A 25285-nucleotide genomic window follows, 5' to 3' on the forward strand; every position below is an offset into this window, starting at 1 on the left:
TTAGTTATCTCTATGTGAAAGAAAAATGTTATAAATGACACTTTTTAATATTAATTTTTACAAATGTACTTTTGATTTAAAAAAGTCTTTTCCAAGATATATAGTTACTTATTTTGAAATGATCAATCATGTGTATTATCATGAAGGCTCAAAGTATCTGGCAGAGAGTAATACAGTGGAGATTTTCAAACATGGTAGATGTGATTTTCAAACGTTGCAGAAGGTAAACAAATGAGTTTTGAATCCCTGGGATGTCAAAGGAGCACAATCCATGTAATATGCTAATTAGTGTGCTAGCAAATAGTAATGTATGATCATTCATCTATTACTAAGCACAAGTTTAGATATTTATTATATGCTACTTACAAAAGCTTAATTGGCGACTTTCACAAAATTCTGCATATTGAGCTGCATCCATCATTCGAGTCTGTCTTTCAGCCCTCTAAAAAAGAAGTCACAGAATTATTTTAAAAGTTAGAATAGCAATATTTTATGGAGGTAACATTTTAAAAAGGATTCCTTTGAAGTTAAAGATCATAAATATTTCAATTTGCAGCTAAAATTGCAAATTTATAAAGCTTTTAAAAAGGAAAATCAATTCATATGAACAATATTAATATTATAATATTTATATATATAATATAATAACATTATAAAATAATTATTTCCCAAAGAGGTTCTTTTGACTTGGTTGTCCATTTATTCTAGTTAATAGAACCCAAAAATTACCATACTAAATAACAACATTATGTCTCTCTGCCCCTTTTTTTGTATACATAACTGGTTTTAATTCATTTAAAAAAACATTTTTTTTAGTTTTCAACAATTACTTTTATAAGATTTCTAATTTTTTCTCCTATACTTCCTTTCCACCTCTCTCCCTAAGATGGTATGTAATCTCACACATAGATAATACATGTACACCTATATAAAACATATTTCCACATTAATCATGTTGTGAAAGAAAAATTAGAAGAAAAGGGAAAAAACATGAAAAAAACCAAAAACAATAACAAAAAAGTTAAAATAGTATGCTTCAATCTTATTCAGACTCATAGTTTTTCCTCTGGAAATGGGTAGCATTTTCCATGATGAGTATTTCTGTTTACTCCTTTTTTAAAAAAATGGCACATGAAATATTAGGGCCAATTTTTTGTCTTCTATGTTGATTGTTAGCTGAAATTGGTTTATATTTACTCCTACAGGAGAAGAATAAAAAATAAAGAATGTCTCTGATTAAATTCCCAATTCATTTTACCTGTGCTATTCTGTTTAAGAAGTAGGAGAAAACTATGGGGCAAAAGAGACCGTGAAATACAATGGAGTAAATGTGCAGCTATTTGGTGACTACTGCTGTCCATTGGTTCTGATGTTATAATTTTCCAATTTTAAAATGGGAACCAGCCAATGGCATCCATATATTTTTCCTCCTTTAGAACTCAGAGCCAGAGCTAACAAATCCACATTTTTAAACCAGGAAGAAAACAAAGAAAAAGGTAAACACTGTGTAGTTCCTTTCATCAGAGTCCAGGTATGATTCACAGCCTGGTACAGTTTCATTTGTGGGGTTTTTTTAGATGCCATTTAGCAGATGTTTGCTACTTCACTGTCCCACAAGAGGTAGGATAATTATAATTCACTCATAATATGGTGGGAAAGAAGATGACCACTTCCGTTTCCATGGTAAGAAAGGCATTCTGAAATGAGACATGCCGCTGTTATTTGGTCTGACTTATCAGCCAATGAAAAGAAAACACTCCCTGAGATTATAGCTTTTCTTTGCTTTAGAAAGGTATTGGACAAGTTCTCTTTATCACTGTCATTGGAGCACATAAGTGCCATCACTACAGTTTCTTTCATGGATTTCTTTAAAATTTTTAATGGATTTTTTTTCTTTTGGGTTGACTTTGGAAATCATCTGGATTCCATATATGTGCCTGAAAGCAGCATGAATGATAATGTACCATCTAAAATTCAGTCTGTATGTTGTTTATGTTGTTAATAAATTAATAAGTCGGAAAATGCTAATGATCTATGATTGCTTCTGTGACTACAATTTCTCCTAGGCACCCATTTTATTGTAATCATCTATACATCTCAACCATTCAACAATACTTATCAATTTTTATTTAGTGCTTTCTAGTTCTAATGTTAGATAAAACAGGACTTGTGCTTTCAAAAGGAATACAGTCCAGTTTCTCTCTATTCCCTCCCCAACACTCCCCTCTTCTTAAGGGAGTACTTAACCTATTCTCTCCCACTCACTATTTCCCATATGCTTTTAGGTATCTACACATTTTCCTTTAGATCTGTGTCTCCAGGTTTTTCCTGGTATATATAATATATACATATCTCAATTTAGGAATGTATAACTTATCTATTGGATGGCTGCAATGATGTTTTCAGTCTACGGTCTCACATAAAATTTTTGAAAGAGTCATCACGTTAGAGGCAGCAATGACACAGTGGATAAAGTCAAGATCTGGGTTTAAATATCATTTTAGACACATCAGGAGCCAGGTGATACAGCTGGTCAGTTAAATTTTCTTAACCTATGAAATAGGAACATTAACACCAATAGTATCAATTTCTCAGGATTGCTGTGAAGCTAAAAAAGAAGCAATGAATGTACAGTGCTTTGCAAAACTTAAAATGCCATGTAAATAGCAATTATATCATTCTCATCTTTTTTTGAAGATGCTCATGTAGGAATGATACAGGTACTAATCACAATTGATATTAGTCTTATATATTTTGTGTTCTGTGTATTGTTGATAGTAGATAAAGTGACTGCCTTTTCTAGTTAAATAAAAATTTTGTGATGCTCAACTTCTAAGGGCTTAGCGAAAGCATCTTCAATATAATTCTAACAGCAGAGTAAGGACCACACCTGCAATTTCTTTGGTGTAGGAAACTTCCAGGTGAAGAAACTCTATACTGATACAGAATGGTACTTCCTTTGCAATTTATAGTCTCAGAAAATTACCTAAAACAATGGTATTCCCTTCTAATTTTGCCTCAGAGTTCTTTTCCTCCTTTAAGACAGCTCAAATACCATATTTTGCATGAAGCCTTTACTGACCACTTCCTTCCTCCAACACTTCATGTCTTCCCTCCCAATTTTATATATAACTGTTTTGTATGTATTTGTATTTATTAATTTTACATTTATGCTATATGTATTTTCATATGTGCATGTTTCCTCCCATAGGGATGGTTCTACTCTTTGTATAATATTTGCATCCCACTAGTAAGATACCAAGCATATGGTAGATGACTAATACATATTTTTTAACCAATTATTAGATGGATTCTTAGAGGGAGCTTTTTGAAATTCTGGTCTAAACATGTCTATTTTTCCTTAACAGTCTTTTGATTTTAGTATTATCTTTTTCATCTATTTTGTTGTTAAGTAAAATTTCTAGGAATTTGTATTTAGTGACATTTTCAATGTTCTTTATCTTTTCCTTTCACCCTTTGATTTCAGATCTTGTTTCATCTAACTAGGGCTTAGAAGTAACATTATTTTTCACAATCATCCTGCACAGCTGTGCAATATGTTGTGTGACTTGCAGTTGAGGATACTATTGACAACATGCATTATGTAGCAGATGTTTCCATTTTTGTTATGATAAAACATTATTGCATAAAGAAAACATTCATATATTTACTGAATTCAAATTTTCATCAGAACTTGTCCACTTTAGGGTTCAGTGCCATGTGCACAAAAGCATTTCTAGTAGATAAGTTATTATTTGTCTATCTGATTTACTTGCTCCATTATCATCTATGTCAAAGTGATCATTATAATGGTTCCAGGTAGGGTAGGCCTGCAGCCATTTTATCTTTTTGACTCTTATTAGCATTAACATCACATTGGCCAGAATGTTAACCCAGTCAAAGGTATTTATGTTGCCCAATTTGACAGCATTTTCAAGTTTCTTCCAGCTATCAATAGACTATCAATACAGTAGTTATATCAGGACACATTAAGTCTTCCCTGTGTACCTTCCTTGCTGTCATTCTTCTGCTTTATTAATGCCCTTCAACACAGCAAAGATAATGGCTTGGCTTTGAGGGGAATCTGACTCAAGCTATATAGTGGTCAGAAAAGGAGATATGATCAGAAGACTCAGGCTCAACTCTCCCTTTTGATATACTGGTTAAATGACCCTGGATAAGTCTTCTAACCTCTTAGCATCTTCAAGACTACAGCTGCTAGAGCAGGCATCTTCATATCCTCTACCAGCATCTTCCCCTCTCAATGAAAGCACAAGTCCAGTCAAAATAATTTTGATGATGATTCTCATTATTATTATTATTATTACTGTTATTGTTATGGAAATATCTGGGTTTGGAATCAGAATCTGCATTTGACATCTGATTTTTACTAGTTGCAATCAGTATGAGCTTTATCAAATATTTATCACAGTTTGCTTATCTGAAAAAATGAAGGCATAGGGCTAGGCATTCTCTTAAGTTCCTAAATACTTGACATGATTTCTTAAGAGTAGTAGAAGGTTTGTTCTGCCTCTGGGTTCTGTGTGACATTTTGTGAAGTCAATTAAATTATGCCATTTAATTAATTTTGTCAATTAAAAATACCATCAACTCCTCTTTCACTGTATTCTACAAGTTGGCTGCCTAATAACTACTCCTGTAACATAGCAGCCAACCCCTGATTAAACACAGTGTCTGGAGGTGGTTTTCCCCATGACTTATCTGACTCTGTCTTCTCCTTTCTATTCCCTAAAGAGGACTAAGATACTTCTGAACCAATGAAAGAAAGTAAAAATCTTTCAAGAAAGTCTGACTCAAGAAGAAAAGTCAAAAGCATTGTCAAAATACAAATGCATTTTTGCATGGAGCCATGGCATTGTGTTTTCATAAGTGTTCTAGTTTGGAAAGGAAAAAGACAACTTATGCTGGAAGTCTTCAAGAGGACTGGGAGTCAGAATTGGACATATACATAAAAACTTCTGCTAGGTTCTGCTAGGAACCTATGTTCTAAAACCTATGCAAGACCATGCTTGGAGTCCACCTAACAATAAAACAAGGATAATAATACAAACCTTCCATTCTACTAGGAAGTTGTGCAGTAAGCCAATGAGTTTCCTAATGACAACAGCAAATTTACATATAATTTTATGGTGTGAAGTTATCTTCTGTGAAATAGATAGTGGGAAATGTTATTATTCCCATTTTTACAGCTGAAGAAACAGAGAAGGAAAGGTGAGGAGACCTGACTAAGATCACACAATTAGCAAGTGCCAGAACTGGAATTAGAATCCAGGCTTCTTGACTCCAAATTTAATGCCTATCCTATCTAACTTTGCTGCTCTTGAAATTATAAACTGATATATCAGAATGATTAGTTATTGTATATCATAAAGATTTTGTTTATACTTTAATAGCTAACTGTAATCTATATCTTCAAAATAAATACTTGATATGTGTAATAATATATATATAAAACATTCTATATAATGTGCAATTATAGAGAATGTCTACATACAGTATTGTATGTTATATGTAAAATAATGATTATATATGTTTATATTTATGTATGTTTGTATGTAATTTTACATATTAACAAATTCATTCTGTTCCTTAGGTTAAATCTTTCCTTTAGTTGGTCATTTCCTGTATTCAACCCAGTAATGTCCAGCTATTTCATCAGCCATTTGAAATAAACTTTCTTTGGCTGCAATAAAGGCATCCTTCCCCCAGTCATTATTCCCTAAGTCCTTTAAAAACTACAGGGTAGATTCATTGCAACAAAATTAGTAGGTTTTCCTTTAGTTAATTCAAAGTTCTTCATGGATATCATTATATCTTAACATAACATTCCCAAGCAGTAAGTAGTTGAAAAGAATAATGATGTAGAAAGAAAGAGTGGCAAAGGTTCTTTACTAGGAGTTGCCATCTCTTACTAAGTTTTTCTGCCATAGCTCCCATTTGGCTCTTCAGATTCACAAATGAGCATCAAGCTGAGTCATATAGTATCTCCAAGTCATGTTCTTGTGTATTCTAAGAAAACCAGTTCCTAAATGCAATTCTTTTGATGTCTTATATGACATCAAAATATGATGGTTAAAGAAACTGATTCTATACCGCAAAGATTCTTTGTTCCTTACTACAGAACCACTAGATGAGATTTTATTATCTTTACCTATGTATTTTATTTCCAAGTCCTTCAAATTTCAGACATTATTCTTTTGAAAAGTACCCAAGAATTCCACAGGGTATCATTTAACATACCCAAACTTCTTTTAGAAAAGAAAAAAAATAATAATGGTAGAATTTTTTCAGAGGCAGAGTGTAGGCTATGACTTGTACATAATTTGGGCTCTATCTGGTGGCACCAACCTTCAATTCTTCATATTAGAGGACAAAATTTTAGGCGTAGTCAAATGAAACAAGAACTAGATCACAATGGGCAGTGAGCTGAATCTAGAGTGGTCAAAGACAGTAGCTGGGTGACTCTGCATATGGCACTTACTCTCAGCTGTCTTAGTTTCTCCAATTATAAAATGGGGATAATAGTGGCACCTACCTCCCAGGATTATTGTGAGGATCAAATGAGACAATATTTGTAAAACACTTAGCAAAGCATCCGACTATGTTGTAAGTGTGTCAGATAGTATGAGTATGTTTCAAGCCCCAAATCTATAAAATAACATTATTACTATCATTCAAATTATACAGAAGTCTGCTTCTTTATCTATTATACTAACCCACATTACACATTTTCCCCCCTTTCTTACTGGAGCAATCACTTCAAGCTACAATTTATAAAAACCTCTAAGAAATGATAAAACAAAACAAAATAAAACAAAAAATTAGCAAATCAGAACTATTAAGCTAAAGCTTGTTATCTATATTCAGATTGGGTTTCTTTATCATTTGTGACAACTACTAACCTCCCCAAATTCATTTTCACTAGCGGTACTAGAATAATAGGTAGTTACTTTCATCTATTCATTTAAAGGACATTTATTAAACACCTACTATTACTATTCCACATAGTCACAAAACTTGAATAAAAAAGATAAAGAAGATAAGTGGGTTTGTCTTAAGATAAATCATGAGGAACAATTAGTCTAAAATGTAATCTTGCTGAATTATTACAATTGATTATTCTTATAACTTTTCATACTTTGCATTTGCATTGTTTCATTCATATGACATGATGCTTAGATTTTCATAGAAATTTTAGGACACTGATTATGAATAATGATTTTAACCCAAATTTTAATTTCAAATAAAAATGTATTTTAGTATAGTCTATTTCGAGGGTTTACATGCTTCATATCAATTAGATATATTGAAAACTATTCTAATTAAGAGCTTTTAGAGAATTATAGAGTAGAAGATATACAAATATATTAGGTTTCATTCTTTGAATTTTCATGTAACAAGTCAAAAAATCTGAAAAATGACAAAAACTGACAATAATATAAGAAGAAAACAATTCAAGTGTCTGAATATTTTACTATAGTTGCCTATTTAAGTTATCATGTTCCAATGATTAGATAAACTCCAAGAAATGAGGAAGGACAATCTCTGACTAAGGAGATGGTTGATTTGGTTTATAAACCAAACCCCAGCTTAGCTGGTTATTAGGATACCTATGGAGTACTGGCCAAATTCTACTGCAAAGTCATACAGTTCAAGAGACTGCACTAGAATAATAAAACAACATTCAAGGAGTATAAAAATTGATCACTTGTATGACTTAAATTATTAAACTTCTATAATTTTTATTGTAGCTATATTTATGGTAGCCACTATACAATGCTAGAATTTTGCCAAGTCATAGGTGGGACTTACCATGGCTCCCCAGATTCAGAATCATAGTCTCAGGAGATATGGAGTCTAACTTCTACCTGAACACAAATACTTTTGAGAAAACACCTAACAAGTAGTCTTTTTTCCAAGGTCTTTGGTAAAAGAAAATCTATTATTTCCTGAACCAGCCTATTCCATTTTTGGACAGCTCTCAAGTTTTTCTTACAACAAGCTGAGTGTAGGGACTGTTTCATTTGTGTCTTTGTATTCCCAGTACCTGGCACAATATTTTTTTTGTTTGTATTCCTAGTAACTGGCACAAACTACACAAGAAATGTTTGTTGATTGACTTCTACCCAATGCAACTTCTGCCTCTGAGCCAAGAAGAACAAGTTAAATTCCTCTTCTGTATGATAGCCTTTCAGTATTTGAAGATAGTTATTATGTCCTCATGAGTCTTTTTAAGATCAATCCCACATCTTTCAAAGATCAATTGATTTTTCCATATCCAAAAGGAAATGGGTCTGTGCACTTATTTTGAAAGAAAAGATAATGAATGCTTTTGGTAATATGATAGAACTCAGTATAACTATGAGATAGTCTACTCAACTATAAAAATGGATTTCGATGTGTATTTTATAAAACATCTACTTTTTCTTTTTTTTTTTTTAAGCTACATTTGAACTTGAATACAACAGCATTGAATAATAAGGCACTTGGAATCTCATTTTGAGCAAGTCACCTAACCTTTCTGTGATTCAGTTTTTTCACGTCGAATGAAGAATTTGAATTCAATCTTCTAAGACCCTTCCAGATTTAAATTAATGATTCTATGAACCTTTTTTGAATCAGTCTAGCTTCTTCATTATTAATTATGCTTGCCATGCACATCATTATCCTGAATTGGGCAGTTTTTAATAAAACTTTCTTCTTATCAGAATAATAATATTCATACTTTACACTAGCATTGTTTCCTTCATATGGCATGATGCTTAGATTTTCATAGAAATTTTAGGACATTGATTAATGTCCTAAATTAACTTTCTCTCAAAGTCTTAGAAGCCAGATTCACTGAGTGCATACTTCAACATTGCCTATATGGAATGTTAGAAACATTAAATGATAAAAACCTGTTTTTAGTATCCTTCAGGAAAAAAGGACTCTTCCTACTCTTGTTGCCATTATAATGAGTTACCTCTGGGTTATAAAAAGCAGCATACAGTAGAAAGAAGGTGGGATTTGAATCAGAGGATTCTGGTGTGAATCCTGGGTCTGCCATTTGCCTTCTATACCACCATGGGCAAGATACTTAATTCTCTTCAGCTGTAAAAAGAGAGGATGATACTGGATGATTTCTAAATCTCCCCTATCTCTACATCAGATGTGGGGAACATCCAACCTGCAGGTTGTATAAAACCCTCAGAATGCATAAAGCCCACAAAATCATTTGCTAAGACAACTGCAGCAATGATAAGCTGAGAGCTAAGCACAACCACATCCCACTGCTTGAGTTCTATAAAATAACAATTTTGTATGGCCTGTGAATGATGTTATAAATATTCAAATGGACCTTGGCCAGAAAAAAAAAAAAAAAAAATTTCCAATCTCTGCTTTACATTGATGATCTTTTTTAAAAAAAATTTAATCTGTTATTTACTCCAACTTTTTGTTATAGTGGTTCTTTTAGGGATCAACAACAATGCTTTCAGGTTGTAAAAGAATTACTAAAAGATTGGATATTACTAACCATAATATGTTAATATGGAAAGACCCATATAATAGACACAATTTTTTTTTAACCAATAACTTAGAAATTTTCCTGACATTTTCAAAATGTATTATATATTCTGAAATCTATTTGGGTTGGATGAGAAGTCATTCTTATCTCTCTATCAAAAAGTGACAGGTTTCCCTGACTATTGTAAAACAAATAGTTAGGGTGCCTAATCTCCAAGTCTATTTCAAATTCATTTTCTAGACGCCTAACATATGGACAAAGGGACTGACATCTCAAGGAATAAGGTAGTAGTTATAATTTGCTTTGCTTTCAATAATCAGCTTTGACCCCAAATGATTCCACTCTGGGGAAACTTATCTTAGAAAAAATATTTTCAGCAATCTTTATTCTCTTTGACCCCTTCCAACAGCTATTTTCAGGGATAAGGCTGAATCACTTATACAGCAGGCAGTTTCATTTAAATAATCTGCATGCTTTCACTGGAGCATGCTTAGGGTTATAAAAGATATGTACTGGCATATCTTCTGTAGATTTCTGAAAACATATGACATTTATCTTTCCTCAGCAATGAAGAATCACAAAAATAAGACTTTCAAACAAAGATGAAGGCTTATCTGTTATTCTTTACTATCTAGGATAAAATAATCATTCTGATCTCCCTTAAAAGATACAACCTTTGAAATATGAAGTCCTTTTTCTATGGAAAAGGCAGATTGCCAATAGTTCAACTGTTTAAGTGTTACAAAAAAAATGCAATCAGCTATTCTAGAGCATCTGAAAGCCAAATGTTACAAAATGAATTCAGAATTTAGCAATAATGTTAAGTGTTGAAGTCTCAAGCCTCTCCAATCATTCGTCTATTAGTTATGGCCCATCAACAGGAGCCTATTCATTTGTAGACAAGGACACTAACTAGAAATGCTCACAGAGCAAAAAGAATGATAGCTCTAGAAAGGATCCCAGGAAGCATTTACTTTATCATCTGCATTTTACAGATGAGGACAGTGAGAATCTGAAAAGACAAGCTACTTACTTCAGTATATTTTTCTTGTTAAAGTTAAAATTAACCTTATTAGAGATTAAAGGTTCTCTAATCTCTTGTTAGTTTAGGCTCAGAAGGCAGACTTTCAAAGTTCTTTTCACTATACTGTGCTCAGTTCCTGCTCAAGTACAGAATAAAATTTCACTCAATAATACCAGTATACCTGCCTACCTGCCCTTTTGCAAAGGAAGACTGTCAAAATCTGGTTATGTTCTTTCAAAATATCTCTCCCTTTTACTAACAGTCTCATAACTGAGACATTTTACCAGTTCCCAGCTAATTTCCCCAATGCTCATCTATTCCATCTTGAGTATCACTTATTCCCATTCAACACGGAATCATGGGATATTCGAGCTAAAAATTCCATTAAAGATTATCTAATACAAACATTGTGTTTGGACAAAAAAGAATTCTAAAGACTACAAATGACTTGGTTAAAATTACACAACTAATTTATGGCAGAGGGAGGACTAGAACTCAAATATTTGGCCTCTAAGTCTCATGGCTTCCAGCACACCAAGCTTTTACCATTTCACTTCTCTGCTCTAATATCTATAATGGTGACCACCTCAAATCCAAGTGCCTATATGTCCATCTTTCAAGGTTTTGACCTCATCTTAGCTATGCACTCTATGCCTGCTATGCTCTTGCTGATCTCCTATACCCCCCAACTTGGAGAATGTTCTCTTCCTGTTTCTACAATGCCTTGAGATTTACCAGGTTTTTTTTTGCATAACCTTGTGAGGGACAAGGAGTTGTCTTCCTATAGAGAAGGATAGATATTTCTTGCCTATTTCCTTTCTTCAAAATTCCTCCTCTTCCTCCTCCTCCAAAGTCCTGGAAGTGTCAGGAACACGGTAAATGATACTATGCAATAAGACTTAAATTCTATGTCTGCAGAACACTTTGCTTCTATTATAAGCCCATTTAATCCTCAATGTAAGAATTGACTAAATTAAATTAAATGAAATCTTTCACTCTGTGGAGGAATTACAAATATCATTCCCATTTTAAAGATGAAAAAGTTGAATCTAAAGAGGCTGTATCTTGCTTATGGTCATATGACTAGTAACTGTCAGAGGCTAAATTCCAACTCTGAGATCAGCTGACATTTGCTATGACATTCTGTATGAAGCAAATGATAAATAAGTACTGTTCAATTTTTTCTATTCTTGTTCTCCTGGCTCAAGTACAAATTCAACCTGCTGGCTTTGTTGTGGTCAGTTTAGCTGACAGTAAAGGGAATAATTCTCAGTACCCAAGACAAATATGTACATTTTGATCAAATGTTAATTCCATATACATAAAGTATTGAGGAAAGGAAACAGAGGAAGTAATCTAGGACTTTTGTTGCTTTATTTATTATTTATTCTTCCTTATTCTTATTTAAAAGAATGAAATAAAGAACTTAAGGGGTTATATGACTAACTACTGCCTGTTGTGTGAAGAATAAATTAAGTTCAGGGAAACTCATGAACAGGTTGACTTACAGAGTAACAAACTGTAAGGCCACAGATATTCTTGAAGACAATCTGCTAAATGACAGTGACTAGCATTCTGGGAGGGAGTATCCCATCCCTAGCACAGGGTTACTCAATCAACACATCCTTGAAGGACTGACAAGAACAATGATAACAACCAATGTTTTCAAGATCTCTCTGCATTTTCTTTTAAAAAATGAGTAAGGGGGCAACTAGGTAGTGTAGGGAGTAGAGTACTAGCCCTGAAGTCAGGAGGACCTGAGTTCAAATCTGAGCTTAGACAGTTAACACGTCCTAGCTGTGTGACCTTGGGCAAGTCACTTAACCTCGATTGCCTCAGCAAAAATAAATAAATAAAATAATAAAATAAAATGAATTTAAAAAGTGACTATGTTTTTAATAAGTAATTATCACACAAAATACAAAATAAACATTTGGTAGGGATGAACTTGCAGTTAAAACTTTGGCAAGATATTGAATACTCTATTAAGATGCACATTGATGTTTCTTAATAGTTGACTGGCTATTGACTATAAGACATATAAGAAAATCAAGGCAGCTTGAAAAAGTAATAGGCTATAATCTATCATTATAGCCCCAGTTATATTTTTATAGTTATAAAAAGGTGGATGGGTGTGGTAGTGGGAGTGAAGAGGGCACAGTTATCAATTTCTTATTATTTTTAAATTTATTATTTTTTTGTGAAGCAATTGCAGTTAAGTGACTTGCTCAGGTTCAAACAGCTATAGTTATCAATTTCTAAGGAACAAATGCCATAGAAATTCTAATTTTGAATTACTCTTGATGTTAGACATCCAAATCAGTAGGAAGAAGAATGCATTCTAAAATATCTAAGGAACCCCAATATACTGCACAGTATCTATTTTTCAATATGAAGAGCAAAAGTGTATAGTATTAATCATTTATCACAAAGTGGTGGGTTTTGTTTTTTAATATACTAAATATATATGTATTCTTATGTTATTAAAATATGTGATAGTACATTCAAATAAAGTTTCCTGGACAAACAGTTGTATTGAAGAAAATAAAATGGAATCTTATAGTATAAATATACTTGAATTAAATAAATTAGTGCCTGGCATATTTTTATTAATGTTTCATCAGGAAAGAGTTTTAATACTATTCAGGATTTTTTTCCCCAGTGGGAACATGCTTTCATATCTCATTAAGATTCCTCATTTGAATTTATTATATAAAAGACATGATTGAATTGTACAATAAAACATATGTGAATATATTTTGACTCTCTAGAAGAGCTACTTTTTCAGTGATCTGCTAATACCACATATGCTAATATCACGTTTGGTTGAAAATCTACATATTTAAAATTGTTAATATTTTTGACCAATGTTTTCCAAAAATTGCAAGCATATTTTTGATATCTAACCTAGCAAATATTATATGAGAGTTTATGGGTTTATGACTAGACTAGTGAATTTAAAGAAATGGTATATAACTGATCTCTTTTTATGCTCCTGATGGAGGATGCTGTAATTCTTTTCTGTGGTTTTTCTTTGGCTGTACATCAAAAACTTCACATACCAGGTAAATACATGTAAGACCTTTAAGCCTCCTGAATCACATTATTAAAAGTTCTCATAGGTTTATGCAATTTTTAGATCAGATGAACCTATGTAACTTTTGAACCTAGCAAAATGTCTACAGATACAGTTAAATATTTTGGTCATTTAGGGTAAAAGAGCAGAACATTGCCTGGAAAATATGTATGTAATATGGTTGCAGAATTCATTTCATGGACTTTTCTTGAATCCCAAGTATAAAAACTTCATGTTTTCCTTTTGTATTTCATTACAATGTTAAAACTTAGAACAAATATTTGAGTAATTTAAAATGAACACCAGCTAGAACTTGGCTGCAATTAGTAAACTTTTTGTTTAAGCAAGTGATTAGAACATTTAAAATATAATCACAAAAATGTTGAGTCTTACTGATATGTTAAGTCTTCTTTCATTTTTTTTCATGGATTGACAGATGATAGAAAACTATACTGGACATTAAATAACAACAAAATCAGAAAAAGTGCTCTTTGGGATTTCTTTTAGTTGCTACTCGTTCTTTAATTTCAGCTGTTGTGCTGAGACTAAGGCTTTGGTCAATTCCCCCTAAAATGTTTCTAGAAATGCTTAGCTAGACTTGCCTATATTTTTCAAGATTTTAAAACATCATAAAATGTGAGTGCTATTGTCCTGAATATCATAAATGAACGTACAGGAAAAAAGTATTTGGTTTTTTTAGAGTCGATTTGTTTTGTTTTTCCTTATAAAACAGTTCTGAGCTTAGGCTAAGACAATGTTGGAAGTAATAGTATGATTGTACTCCCCTGGGTCAATAAAATGGATCCTCACTTTTTTTGTCTGTCTGTGTCACTTTTCTCTCAACTCTAATTTCAGATAAAAAAATTCATATTTTGGCTAGCCAGATGCTTACTTTTTATTGAGTTTATGTGTGTGTAAGTTTGCACATATGCACATGTAACTTGATATATAATATATAATATATAATAAATGACAAAAAGAGCACCTGGAATAACTAATTGGGTCTGTTTCATCTTTAAAATAAAATATTTAAAATGGTACTTTCTTCTTTGTAAAATGCTTTCTAAAGCTCTCTACATATATGTAAATGGCTAAGTGCCATTAACAAAGAAAGAATGATTGTTACTATTTCCTTGGAATTGTCTAGAGATGAGTCAAAATGTTGCTTCATTACAAACTTTGGGAGAAGCAGTAGTAATGAATTGTGACTTTGAAAACTGTGTCTCACACTAAATCTGAATCACACATGCTTGAAAAAAGGGGGGGAAAATAAAAATATTCCTGAATAATAAGAGGCATCAAATCATTCATCACTGACATGAGGTCACCAGTCTAGTGAAAATTTCAAGTGAATACATTAAGATAAAAATAGACTTCTTACAACTGGATGCCATCTGAATCAAGATTAGAAAGAAAACAAAATATAACTGAATTGTTTGTCCCTTAAAGGGAATGTTCTTAATCATTTGAAGTTGACGTTTCTTTTATCATAATTGTGCTGAGTTGTTTTCATGAGTCAGAAGTGAGCACATTCATCAACAGAATCTTGCCACACAAGCAGATCTCACTGAATCCTAAGTTCAGACAAGACAAAAGGAACAAAATGAGTTTCTGATCCTGCCAAGACTTAGTCATGAAAGAAAACCAGACCAAAGACAGTAAGATAAAATTACTCAATTAGGACTACCATGAGACTGGAATATCCACTGAGTGACAACCTCCAACACCACATTTCCATCTAAAGAACAGTTGATAACAAAGGGCAAATAAATAGTTATTTGTGATATGATAGACCCTGATTTCTTAGATGCTATGTGCCAAAGACAAAGAATACTAAACTAGAAGTCATATGATGAGCTCTATTTTTTTTCCTCTAACAATTCATTATTAGCTATATAACTATAATTTTGAGCAATTCTATCCACCTCTCTGAATCTCAGTTTCCCAATCTGTAGAATGAAATGATTGGCCCCAAACACATTTAAGATTCCTTCTACTTTCACCTTCAAAAGATTTAATAGGCTTCACTGTGTCAAATAATAGTAATTCACTATCTTTTAATTCCTAATAGAAAATAAAACACTGTGCCACTTTAAAGCAGTGATTATTTGGTTACAATATAGAAATTTTACATACACACACATACACATGCATGTGTGTGTAATGCAAGGCTAGAGGTAAACAAGTTCTTTGGCATAATGAATGAATGAATGAAAAAGTATTTTTAAAATGCTTACTGTGAGCAAAGTATTGCATTCAGTGCAAGAGATACAAAGAGAAAAGCTAAACCATCCCTGATCTTAAGTTCAATAGTTTAATGAAGGAGATAACTTGCACAGGCAGTTTCAATTATAAATCAGATAGAAAGACCAAGTGATTTTCAGGGTGTCATGGTAAAGCTAAAAAGAATAAATATTTAATGCCATTTCCACTGGGGGAAACAAAAACAAAACCAAAACAAAGCTATTTATTTCCAGTGCTAAATCATCTGACAGTGACAGTAACTTTGGTTATAAGAACATTTTTCTGAGTCTTCATAAGCAAGTAACATGAACTTCCTTAAAAAAAAAAAAAAAAAAAAAAAAAAACACCTTGGTAACTAATATGTTACTCAAGTCCAATCTAGCTATACCAAAGGCATTGTAATAGTGGCTTTCTCTTTGCCTTCAAGAAAGGACACATTTCAGACTCCTCCTAGGACTGCAAACAGGAAATATGCAATTATGGTGCTATTTAACAAAACAATTCTTTTCAGATATTTACTGATACATCCCAACCTCTTAGATGTCAATAGCCAAAGTTTATTCAGCATTCACTAGCAAGCTGATATCTTATAATCTGATTTAAAAGTAAATGGTCATGTATTAGTCCCAATTTCCAAGTTAAAGGGTGGAGAGTAGATGTCCTATTGAGAGTCTGAAAAAGGTAAACTTAGGTTTCTGAAAGAAATGAGGGAAGGGAAGCAGTCCAGATACCCTGTGCTTTGATGTGTAGGGTGAGGTTTTTGGATTTGCTTCACAGGGAAGTCACCACAGGGCTTTAAGGTGGAATGCAAGGAAAGGAGCAGCAGCAGGGAGGAGAGTTTGGAGGAGTTAGCGATGGAGGCAGAAAGTCTGCTCAGGACAATACTGCAAAAGTTCTGGCAAAAGATCATGGCTTCCTAGACAAAGACTATGGCCATACAGAGCAAGTGGATACAAGAGATACCACATAGAACGGAAAAAGTAGGTTTAAACGACTAAGTATATTCCATTAAGAATAGAAATGAGTTACAGATTACTTCCAGGATTAGGATGATGGAAATAAAACAGCAGTGCCCACTTTCTGGCTTCATGAACATAAGGAAAAGATCCTAACAAAAAGATCACCAGCTTAATTTATATACCATATTCAAAGTGGGTCAAGAAAATCAGATAATTTTTAAGTTCTTCATGGCTTTAAATCTAGAGAATAAACCCAGTGGTAAGCAGATGTTTCTTCACTAAAATCTGATACAAAGTGAGAATATTAAGTGTCCTTGGTGACTGGCAGTAATTTATTACTCAAGACATCTCTCAAATTTGAGGCATGAATATTCTTTTTGAAACAGGAATCTGTTGTTTTATTAGACCTTTCCTACTCCCAAAGTCCTTCATATCAATACTGCGAGCTTGTTGAACTCTAACTTACTACATATTTTATCTTTTATTTAATTTCCTATTTTATTTATAATCCTGCAATTTTTATAATGAAATATAATATTTATATTGTACTTTGGATTAACTCATTTGTTGTTGTTGTTGTTTATCCTTCATCGTGAGCTATGACATGCAAGTGAATTAGATGAAAGTGATGGAGCCTTTGCAGGGTCACTTGCCTCATTTTCCCCTCTAGAGCCATCTGGGTCCAGTGGCAAAATATAGATCAGGTCGACTGGAGATGGCCTGGATGCAGAGGGAGACCTGGGCTTTTTAAACTGAGGTCTTCTACGAGTCTCAGTTTGACTGAGGCCACACCCACTCAGTGATTAAGGCTAAATAGCAATTGAGGCAAAGAATCTCCTCTTTTAAACCAGTCCAGATGAAGAGTCTGAGACTCAGAGGGATTAAGTGATTTCCTTAAGGTTACTTAAGTCAGAAGTGAGATCTTTCTAACTGTAAGTCCAGAGAGAAATATATATGCAAAAATATTTATTGTAACAATTTTTGTATATTAGAGAACTGAAAGCTAAAGGGGTGCCCATCATCTGGGGAATGGCTGAACAAGTTATGGTCAATGAGTTCCTGAATGAAAACCAACAGCAGCAATTCATGTATTTACAGAGTGACCCATGCATATGTATGCAATCACTTATGAATGTATGTTCATACAGCTTTTCCTACAGCGCCAAGAACTCCCTTAAAGTCCTGAATCATAATTCCCCAGGGCAGCTAGAAATTAATGAATGTCCCACTGAGGGAAAGCAGCAATTCTAGTTTCCACCAGGAAAACATTAAGACACTACTGTACTATAAGAAACAATGAAAGAGATGGTTGCAGGGAAACCTGTGAAGATTTATTTGCATGAACAGAGACAGAGTGAAGTGAACAGAACTAGAAGAACAATTTATATAATGACATAAACACTATCAAAATGAACACCTTAGAAAGATTTAAGAATTCTAATCAATATAATGATCAACAAAGATTCCAGAAGACTGATGATAAAGAATATTATCTATCTCTGTTAAGAGGTAGATAATGGCCTACCATGTAGAGTGAGACACATTTTTAAACATATGGGCAATATGAGAATTTCATTTATTTGATTTTACTTATTTGGTACTAGGATTATTTGTTTTTTCCTGGGATGAGGCGAGTGGATTAGCACATAAAATGTTTCACAACTGAAAAAAAAATGCATTCACTAAGTAAAGCAAAATATACACATATGAAAAATTAAATGAGACAGGCCCTATTACCTTTGCTAATCTACATTTGTATAATATTCCTCTTGTGACAGGAAAAATAATCTAGATAATACTTTTCTTCTTTAGCATACTATTATTTATAATGTCCTAAGTAACAGGATACTCTGATGATAAAAAATTGCAAACTTTAAAACACTCAAAAACATAAAAGAACACAAAATTATAGGATTAATAAATAATGTAAGAGTCCTCAAATATCCTGATAATGCAAATTTTTATGAACAACACTCTTTGATTTAAATGATTCTTAGAGCAAAACATATAAAACAATGAATACTTGTTCCATGTATGGTTGTAACTATTTCTTCAGTCATAATTCCATGACCAAAAAAAAAAAAAAATCTCAGAATATAAGAATAAAACTTTAATTTGTCATGTAAAATAACTAAAAATAACTAGTTTATTAGTTCCAGCAAAGAGGAAAAGAAAAAATGAAATAAAAGTTCTAGATAACCAGAAATGAAGAAACTAGAAATTTATTCAGTGATAACAACAAACATTTAAGTGCTTGGTTGCGAAGCCCTGGGCTAGATACTTGGAATGACATAAAATTCCCCTCATAAGGTTTTGGCAATTAGACGGCTTTAATGGATATAGCATTGGTATGGAATCAGAAAATCTTGAGTTCAAATCCAGCCTTAGAAATTTACTTGTGGAGTGGGCCTACGCAAGTCACTTAATCTCTGTTTACCTTAATCTACTGGAGAAGGAAAAGAAATTAACAACCACTCCAGTATCTTTGCCAAGAAAACGCCATTGACAATATGGTCCATAAGTTCATGAATAGTTAGTTGGACATGACTGAATGAAAAACAACAGCAGCAACTCATGTATTTACAGGCCTGACCCAGGCAATCACTTGTGAATGTATGTTCATAAAGCTTTTCCTACAGGACTAAGAACTCCCTTAAAGTCCTGAAGTATAATTTCCCAGGGCAGCTAGAAATTAATGAAATCTTCCAATGCCTCATTGAAGGAAAGCAGCAATTCTAGTTTCTACCAGTAAAACATAATTTCTGCTAGGATGGCAAAGCTTTAAGAATGTGTCTGCATAATATATTAGATATATTTGATTCACAGACCAATCTATCTATATTTGAAGACATTATAAAGTTGGCCATGAAGTGATAGTTTTTTTTAAATATTTATTTTTAGCATGAATTATTAGAGAAAGGTTTCAATCTACAATGGTGGTAGGAGTATTCAGCCTAGAAAAATCATAAAACAATGATATAACAAAACTGAATCCATTAGTTAGGGGCTGGTAAACAACCTTCCCCATCAGGTCTTACAAAGTACTTTGATTGTTTAGTGTTTAAATTATAATTATTACATTGGTTTAATTTCACCTTATTAGGTTTTAGGTTTTAACCTTTTTGAGAGCACACACCTCTAATGTGAATTGTTTATCTCCTTGATACTTAGCGCAGTGCTATGTACATATGACTGGGGCAATTAGATTGGATTGTATATCTTTGAATTTTTGTATTAGAAATCATTAACATGAATTAAAACAACTTAGCACAGGTATAAGGTTGGATGAGAGAACCAACTTACCCTTTCTACATGTCTACTAAGTCAACAATTCTCAAACTTTCTGGTCTCAGGACTCTTACATTTCTAAAAATTACTGATGACTCTTATGTCTTTAAAAAAAATCACTGAGGATCCCAAAGAGCTTTTGTGTGTATGAGTTATATCTACTGATATTTACTCTATTAGATTTTTAAACTAATTTATTAATACATTTTAAAATAACAATAAAAATCTACTAGATAGTAACATTCCATAGTTTTATGAAAAATAACTATATTTTTTCAAAACAAAATTTAGGCAGAAAAGTGACATTACTCAATATATTTTGCAAATGTCTTCAATGTACAGCTTAATAGGAAAAGGCTAGATTCCATATTTTGTTTCTGCATTCAGTCTGTTATGATATGCCGTTCTGATTAAAGGGATAGGTTAAAAAAATCTGACCTTATACAGATATGTAGTTGAAAAAAAGAGAAAGAGTACTTAAAACAGACCATTGAGATTCACTGACAGACCAAAGCACAGAGGCGGGAGATAGCAAAAAGACATTGAAGAATATTAAGGAGTCTAATTTGACAAATTGTATAAATGAGGGTAGTGTAAAATAATATACAAAAGTAGGCTGTAATCACATTGTGGAGGGCCATCTTATAGGCAATGGATAGCCACTAAAGGAAGTCTTTTAGTTTTTAGGATAAATGCCTGAATCATATCATTAATCTGTTAATAAAATGAAAACTGCTTAACTGTACATAAATCCTTACAAGTGAACTTATTTTAAACCGGTCCTAATACAGTTGTTTTAAGCCTAAGAAATGAGGTATTCAAATATTTTGTGTTTAATCTACAGAGGAAGAAAAAAGAGTAGAAACAAGAGGATATCTTTCTAAATAATAAAAAAGTGAAAAGTGGAATGCCAGTTAGTATAATAACATGATATTCTCCCCCCACCCCATCCTACCCTAGGTGTTAAATATCTCACATTTTTTCATTAGAAACATGGAGAAATGACTGTAACAGTACCTATCTCACAGGCTTATGAGGATTAAATGATACAGTAATTGTAAAGTGCTTACTACAGTGTCTGGCCCATAGTAGGCATTTTATAAATGTTTATTCCCTTCTCTTTTATAAGGTTAAACTTGAATGCCACTTCTTCTATTACTTATATGTTTACATAGGTCTATATAGGTCTGGAACTATAAAACTATAATTTCAGAAGAAATTGGATTAAGATACAATTTGGTAAATGTAGTCTAAATAGGTTTGCAATTTTTCTTGCAGATGTCTATGGTCTTAGAGAACTCACAATTCACTGAATAATACCCCAATATAACAATTATCCTGCCCAATTTATTAGTGAAAGGACAGATGTCTCACATAAGTATATGAAATTATTTTAAATAATACCATCTGACATTGATAGAAAAATATGTTAAATGATCTGATGAATTCTAAAGTTGATTGGGAATAAAATCGGGGTCACTGATAAGGATACTTATTACTCTTTGATTACATTAAACTAAAACCTAAAGTTTTCAAAATTATCTTCAATTTATTTGAAAAGTTTCAACAGAAATATAAAGATCCAATTGAAGGACTGCATTTTCCGTTTCAGAATGTTATGTAAAATATGAAAAGTGCTAAATACAAAGCTAACCCTCCAAAATTGACACTTTATTTGCTTGTTCATTGAAAATAAATTTTTTTAAAATCAGAAAATCAGATCATTTTCATTGCATTCCTTGTAGTAACATGAATTTTATGGCCTCAAAGAACATTTTTACTTAGATTCAACTAAAGTACCTATTGTGCCAGATTACTGCACAGTGAGTTACTATAATCTCGAACAAAAAATATGAGCCATTTATAATCTATCTTTGTCTCTATCTCCTTTTCATACATACACTCACATTTTAATGGCTTGCCTTTCTACAGTGGTATCAATATTCTATAGGAAGTCATAAATAACAAATGAGTTATTAAGAGTTCCTTATTTACATAACATTTTTCAAAAAATAAGTAATTTAAAATAATTTCCATATACACTCTTAATGGTTTCTGTTGCTTTCTATTGTGAAGGGAGATTTCTATTTCTAATGTGTAGAGTGATTAATTTGTTGGTTTTTAAAAGTTTGAGTATTTCAATGGTATTTTTCTTAACACACACAATACTATACTCTTTTTTTTTCCTTTGTCTTCAAATCAAAACCAACAAATTTTCCCCACAAATAAGGCAGGTGGATACAGTTTATGTTTCAGTTAGTACATTTCAAATGAAGGTTCATTGGAAGTTTTTGTAAAGGTAATAGAATGGCTGGCCTTTGAATTGAAGCTGTCCATTCAAAGCTTGCCTCTGATAAAGATTAACTGAATGACCTTGGGCAAATCAATTCAGCTGTCAAGTAACTCCACTCTTTTTAAATTTTTTAACTAAAAAATATTTTTTATTTGTTTTAATGAGACTAAATCTGCCTATTCCTTTTCTCAACCAGCCCTCCATGTCTATAGGTAATCCCATTTTGAACATGTATAATCAAATTTCCACATTGGCCATGACCAAAAACCATCCATCTCATTCTACATTTGAGTCCTTCACCTCTCTATCAAGAACTGGGTAGCATCATTAGTTTCATCATTAGTTCTCTGGAATTTTGACTGGTTAAGAGATAGGCATAATAGTATTCCTAACTGTAGTATAATTTGTTCATCTATTCCCAATTTATGAGTGCCCACTCAAATTCCCATTGTTACCTCAAAAAGACCTTATAAATATTTTTGTACATTCATAGTTAATTGTCTGGCTTGGGACTAATGTCTCTTTTACTCTTCCTAAATCCCTCTTTTTTCTTCTCCTCTTTTTCTTCTATTTCCCCTTTAAGTGAAATGTCTTTCTATACTTACTACACTGTGTGTGGATGTATTCTTCCTTCTTTTGACCAGATGAGATGAAACTGACATTTAAGTATATGATATTCCCCTGTATTCCCTCCCCTTGTTTGTTTAAATGACTATGATGCACCCTGATTACAGGAGATAAGTTCTTTTAACCTTTCTTTTCCCTCCTCCCAATTCCTTTCATTTTTTTTTTTCTATTATTTTCTTAAGACCATCAAGACTTAACAGAACCCTTCCCAAGACTTGCTTAATTTGGTTCATTCTGTAAACCTTGATGACAAGGTTCAGAATAGAGACAGATATCATCTCCCCATATCTGAATGCAAATAGTTTATCCCTGTTTAATCCTTAATATTTGTTCATTCACTTTTATCTTTTTATGCTTCTCTTCACTTCCGTTTCAACTTTTTCTATAGTTTTGATCTTTTTTTCAAGAATACTTGGAAGTTCTCTACTTCATTAAAGATTCGTTTTTTTTCTCCTTAAGCATTATATAAGTTTTGTTGAGTAAATTGTTTTTTGTTGTAAGTCCATCTTCATTTCCTTATGGAATATAGTATTGCTTTTTCTCTATTCCTTTTTAGTGACAACTACTAAACTGTGTATAATCCTGACTATGATTCCTTGGTACTTGAATTCTTGCTTTCTAGCTGCCTGCAGTATCCTTTATTTTTGCCTGGAAACTCTAGATTTTGGCCATGATGTTTCTGAGAATTTCACTTCGGGATTTCTTTTAATAGGTGACCAATGAATATTTTCTATTTCTGCTCTGTCCTTTTACATCTAAGATATCTATGCAGGTTTCTTTTAGGTGTGTGTGTGTGTGTGTGTCTCCCCCTTTCTTCCCTCCCTCTTTCTTTTTCCCTTCCCCCCTTTTGGATATAGCATTAAGAGCCAATGATTCTACTTTTTTTTCTCCTCTAGCTATTTTCCAGGCCATATGTTTTTGCTATGGTTTTACATTTTCTTCTCTGTTTTTCAGACTTTTGACTTTTTGTTGTAATATTTTTTGTTCCTTATGAAGCTTCTATTTCATCCATTCTAATTTTTCAGGGATTTTGTCACTTGGACAAGATTTTGTAGATCTTACACCAAGCTACTGATTTCCTTCTTAAATTCTTTCTTCCATAAATATTTCTTTTAAAAAAAAATTTGAGCACTCATCCAATTTATAAAAATATTTAAAGACTCCTTTTTCATTTTTGCCAGAAATCCTACTTATGCTCAAGCTGCATTTTTCGCTGAGGTACTGCTTGAAGATATTTTGGAGTCATTTTCATCTTGTGCCTTTGTGTCTTAAGCATCTCTTTCTGCCACCATAATAGCCCATTACAATAGGTTTTTTTTTTTGTTTGATTGTTTTGTTTTCTTCCTATTCCCCCACCTGTTTCCTGATGTTGGAGTTGATGTTAGGGGTCTAGGCTCTGTGGAACTGCTGGAGGGAAGGTCTTGGCTGGTCCCATTGTTGCTTTCTTGGGAGTATTTTCAGTACTGTTCTAGAATCTCAGGGATGGGTTGAGAACTTGCAACCTTTTAATGTTCCCAAAGTAGACTGATCCAAGGCAAAGTCTAATTGCTGTCTCCCAAGTTTGAGTCTCCAAGTCCCTGATCTAGGTTTGTGTTCATACAAGAGTACACTTCTGTTGGATTTATTTTCTATCAGCCAGCTGGAAAACTCTGCTGTTTCAAAATCCAGAATTGCAGGCTCCCTCTTGCTCTAGGATAACTGCCTCTGTAGTTGTAGGCTGATGTAGAAAATGGAATTGAGTCCCTGCTCTGAGTCTGAGATCTGAGACTCCTCCTTTCTTGGTACACTGCCCAGATTCTCCTTACTCAAGAAAGACCCTCCTCCAGATCACAAATGTCCTTCTTAATTTGCCCTGTATGACTTGAACCTGGGTTGGGGGTCAGTTTGTCAGTTTGCACCTGTTCCTGTTACAATGCCAATGTTACAAAGGCATAGTCTGAGAATACTTGGTCTGGGTCTGGAACCTGTTTCTGCTCTGAGGTATAGTCTCTTCCTGGGCACTAAAGTGCTATGTGGGGCCGGGGTCTTGGTCCAATCCTGATTCTAGTGTCTGCAATCTTCCTATTTCCCTCTACTACTGTCCTAGACAACAGATTTGCTGTAACTCAAGACTTCCTCAACAGAATTTGCTCTAGTGCATTTCTGGATTATTTTGAAGAGTTTGTGGACAGGAGCTCATCACATTTCTTTTACTTCTTTCTCTTCTGCTTTCCACAACAAGTCCTTTTCCTTCCTTATGTTTCTA

At 32.9% G+C, this 25285-nt stretch overlaps 1 protein-coding gene across 2 annotated transcripts in view; it reads right to left on the bottom strand.

Annotated features, from left to right (window-relative positions):
• Positions 1–25285, bottom strand: part of SUPT3H (SPT3 homolog, SAGA and STAGA complex component) — a 589460-nt gene that overhangs the window by 130362 nt on the left and 433813 nt on the right. For both annotated transcript variants that reach the window (XM_051997074.1, XM_051997073.1), the window contains exon 7: positions 367–442. In XM_051997074.1, the coding sequence (XP_051853034.1) occupies positions 367–442 (76 nt within the window). The remainder of the gene's footprint in view (positions 1–366; positions 443–25285) is intronic.

Source organism: Antechinus flavipes, chromosome 4 (assembly GCF_016432865.1).
Source record: "Antechinus flavipes isolate AdamAnt ecotype Samford, QLD, Australia chromosome 4, AdamAnt_v2, whole genome shotgun sequence".
In the NCBI taxonomy this organism is placed as follows: Eukaryota; Metazoa; Chordata; class Mammalia; order Dasyuromorphia; family Dasyuridae; genus Antechinus; species Antechinus flavipes.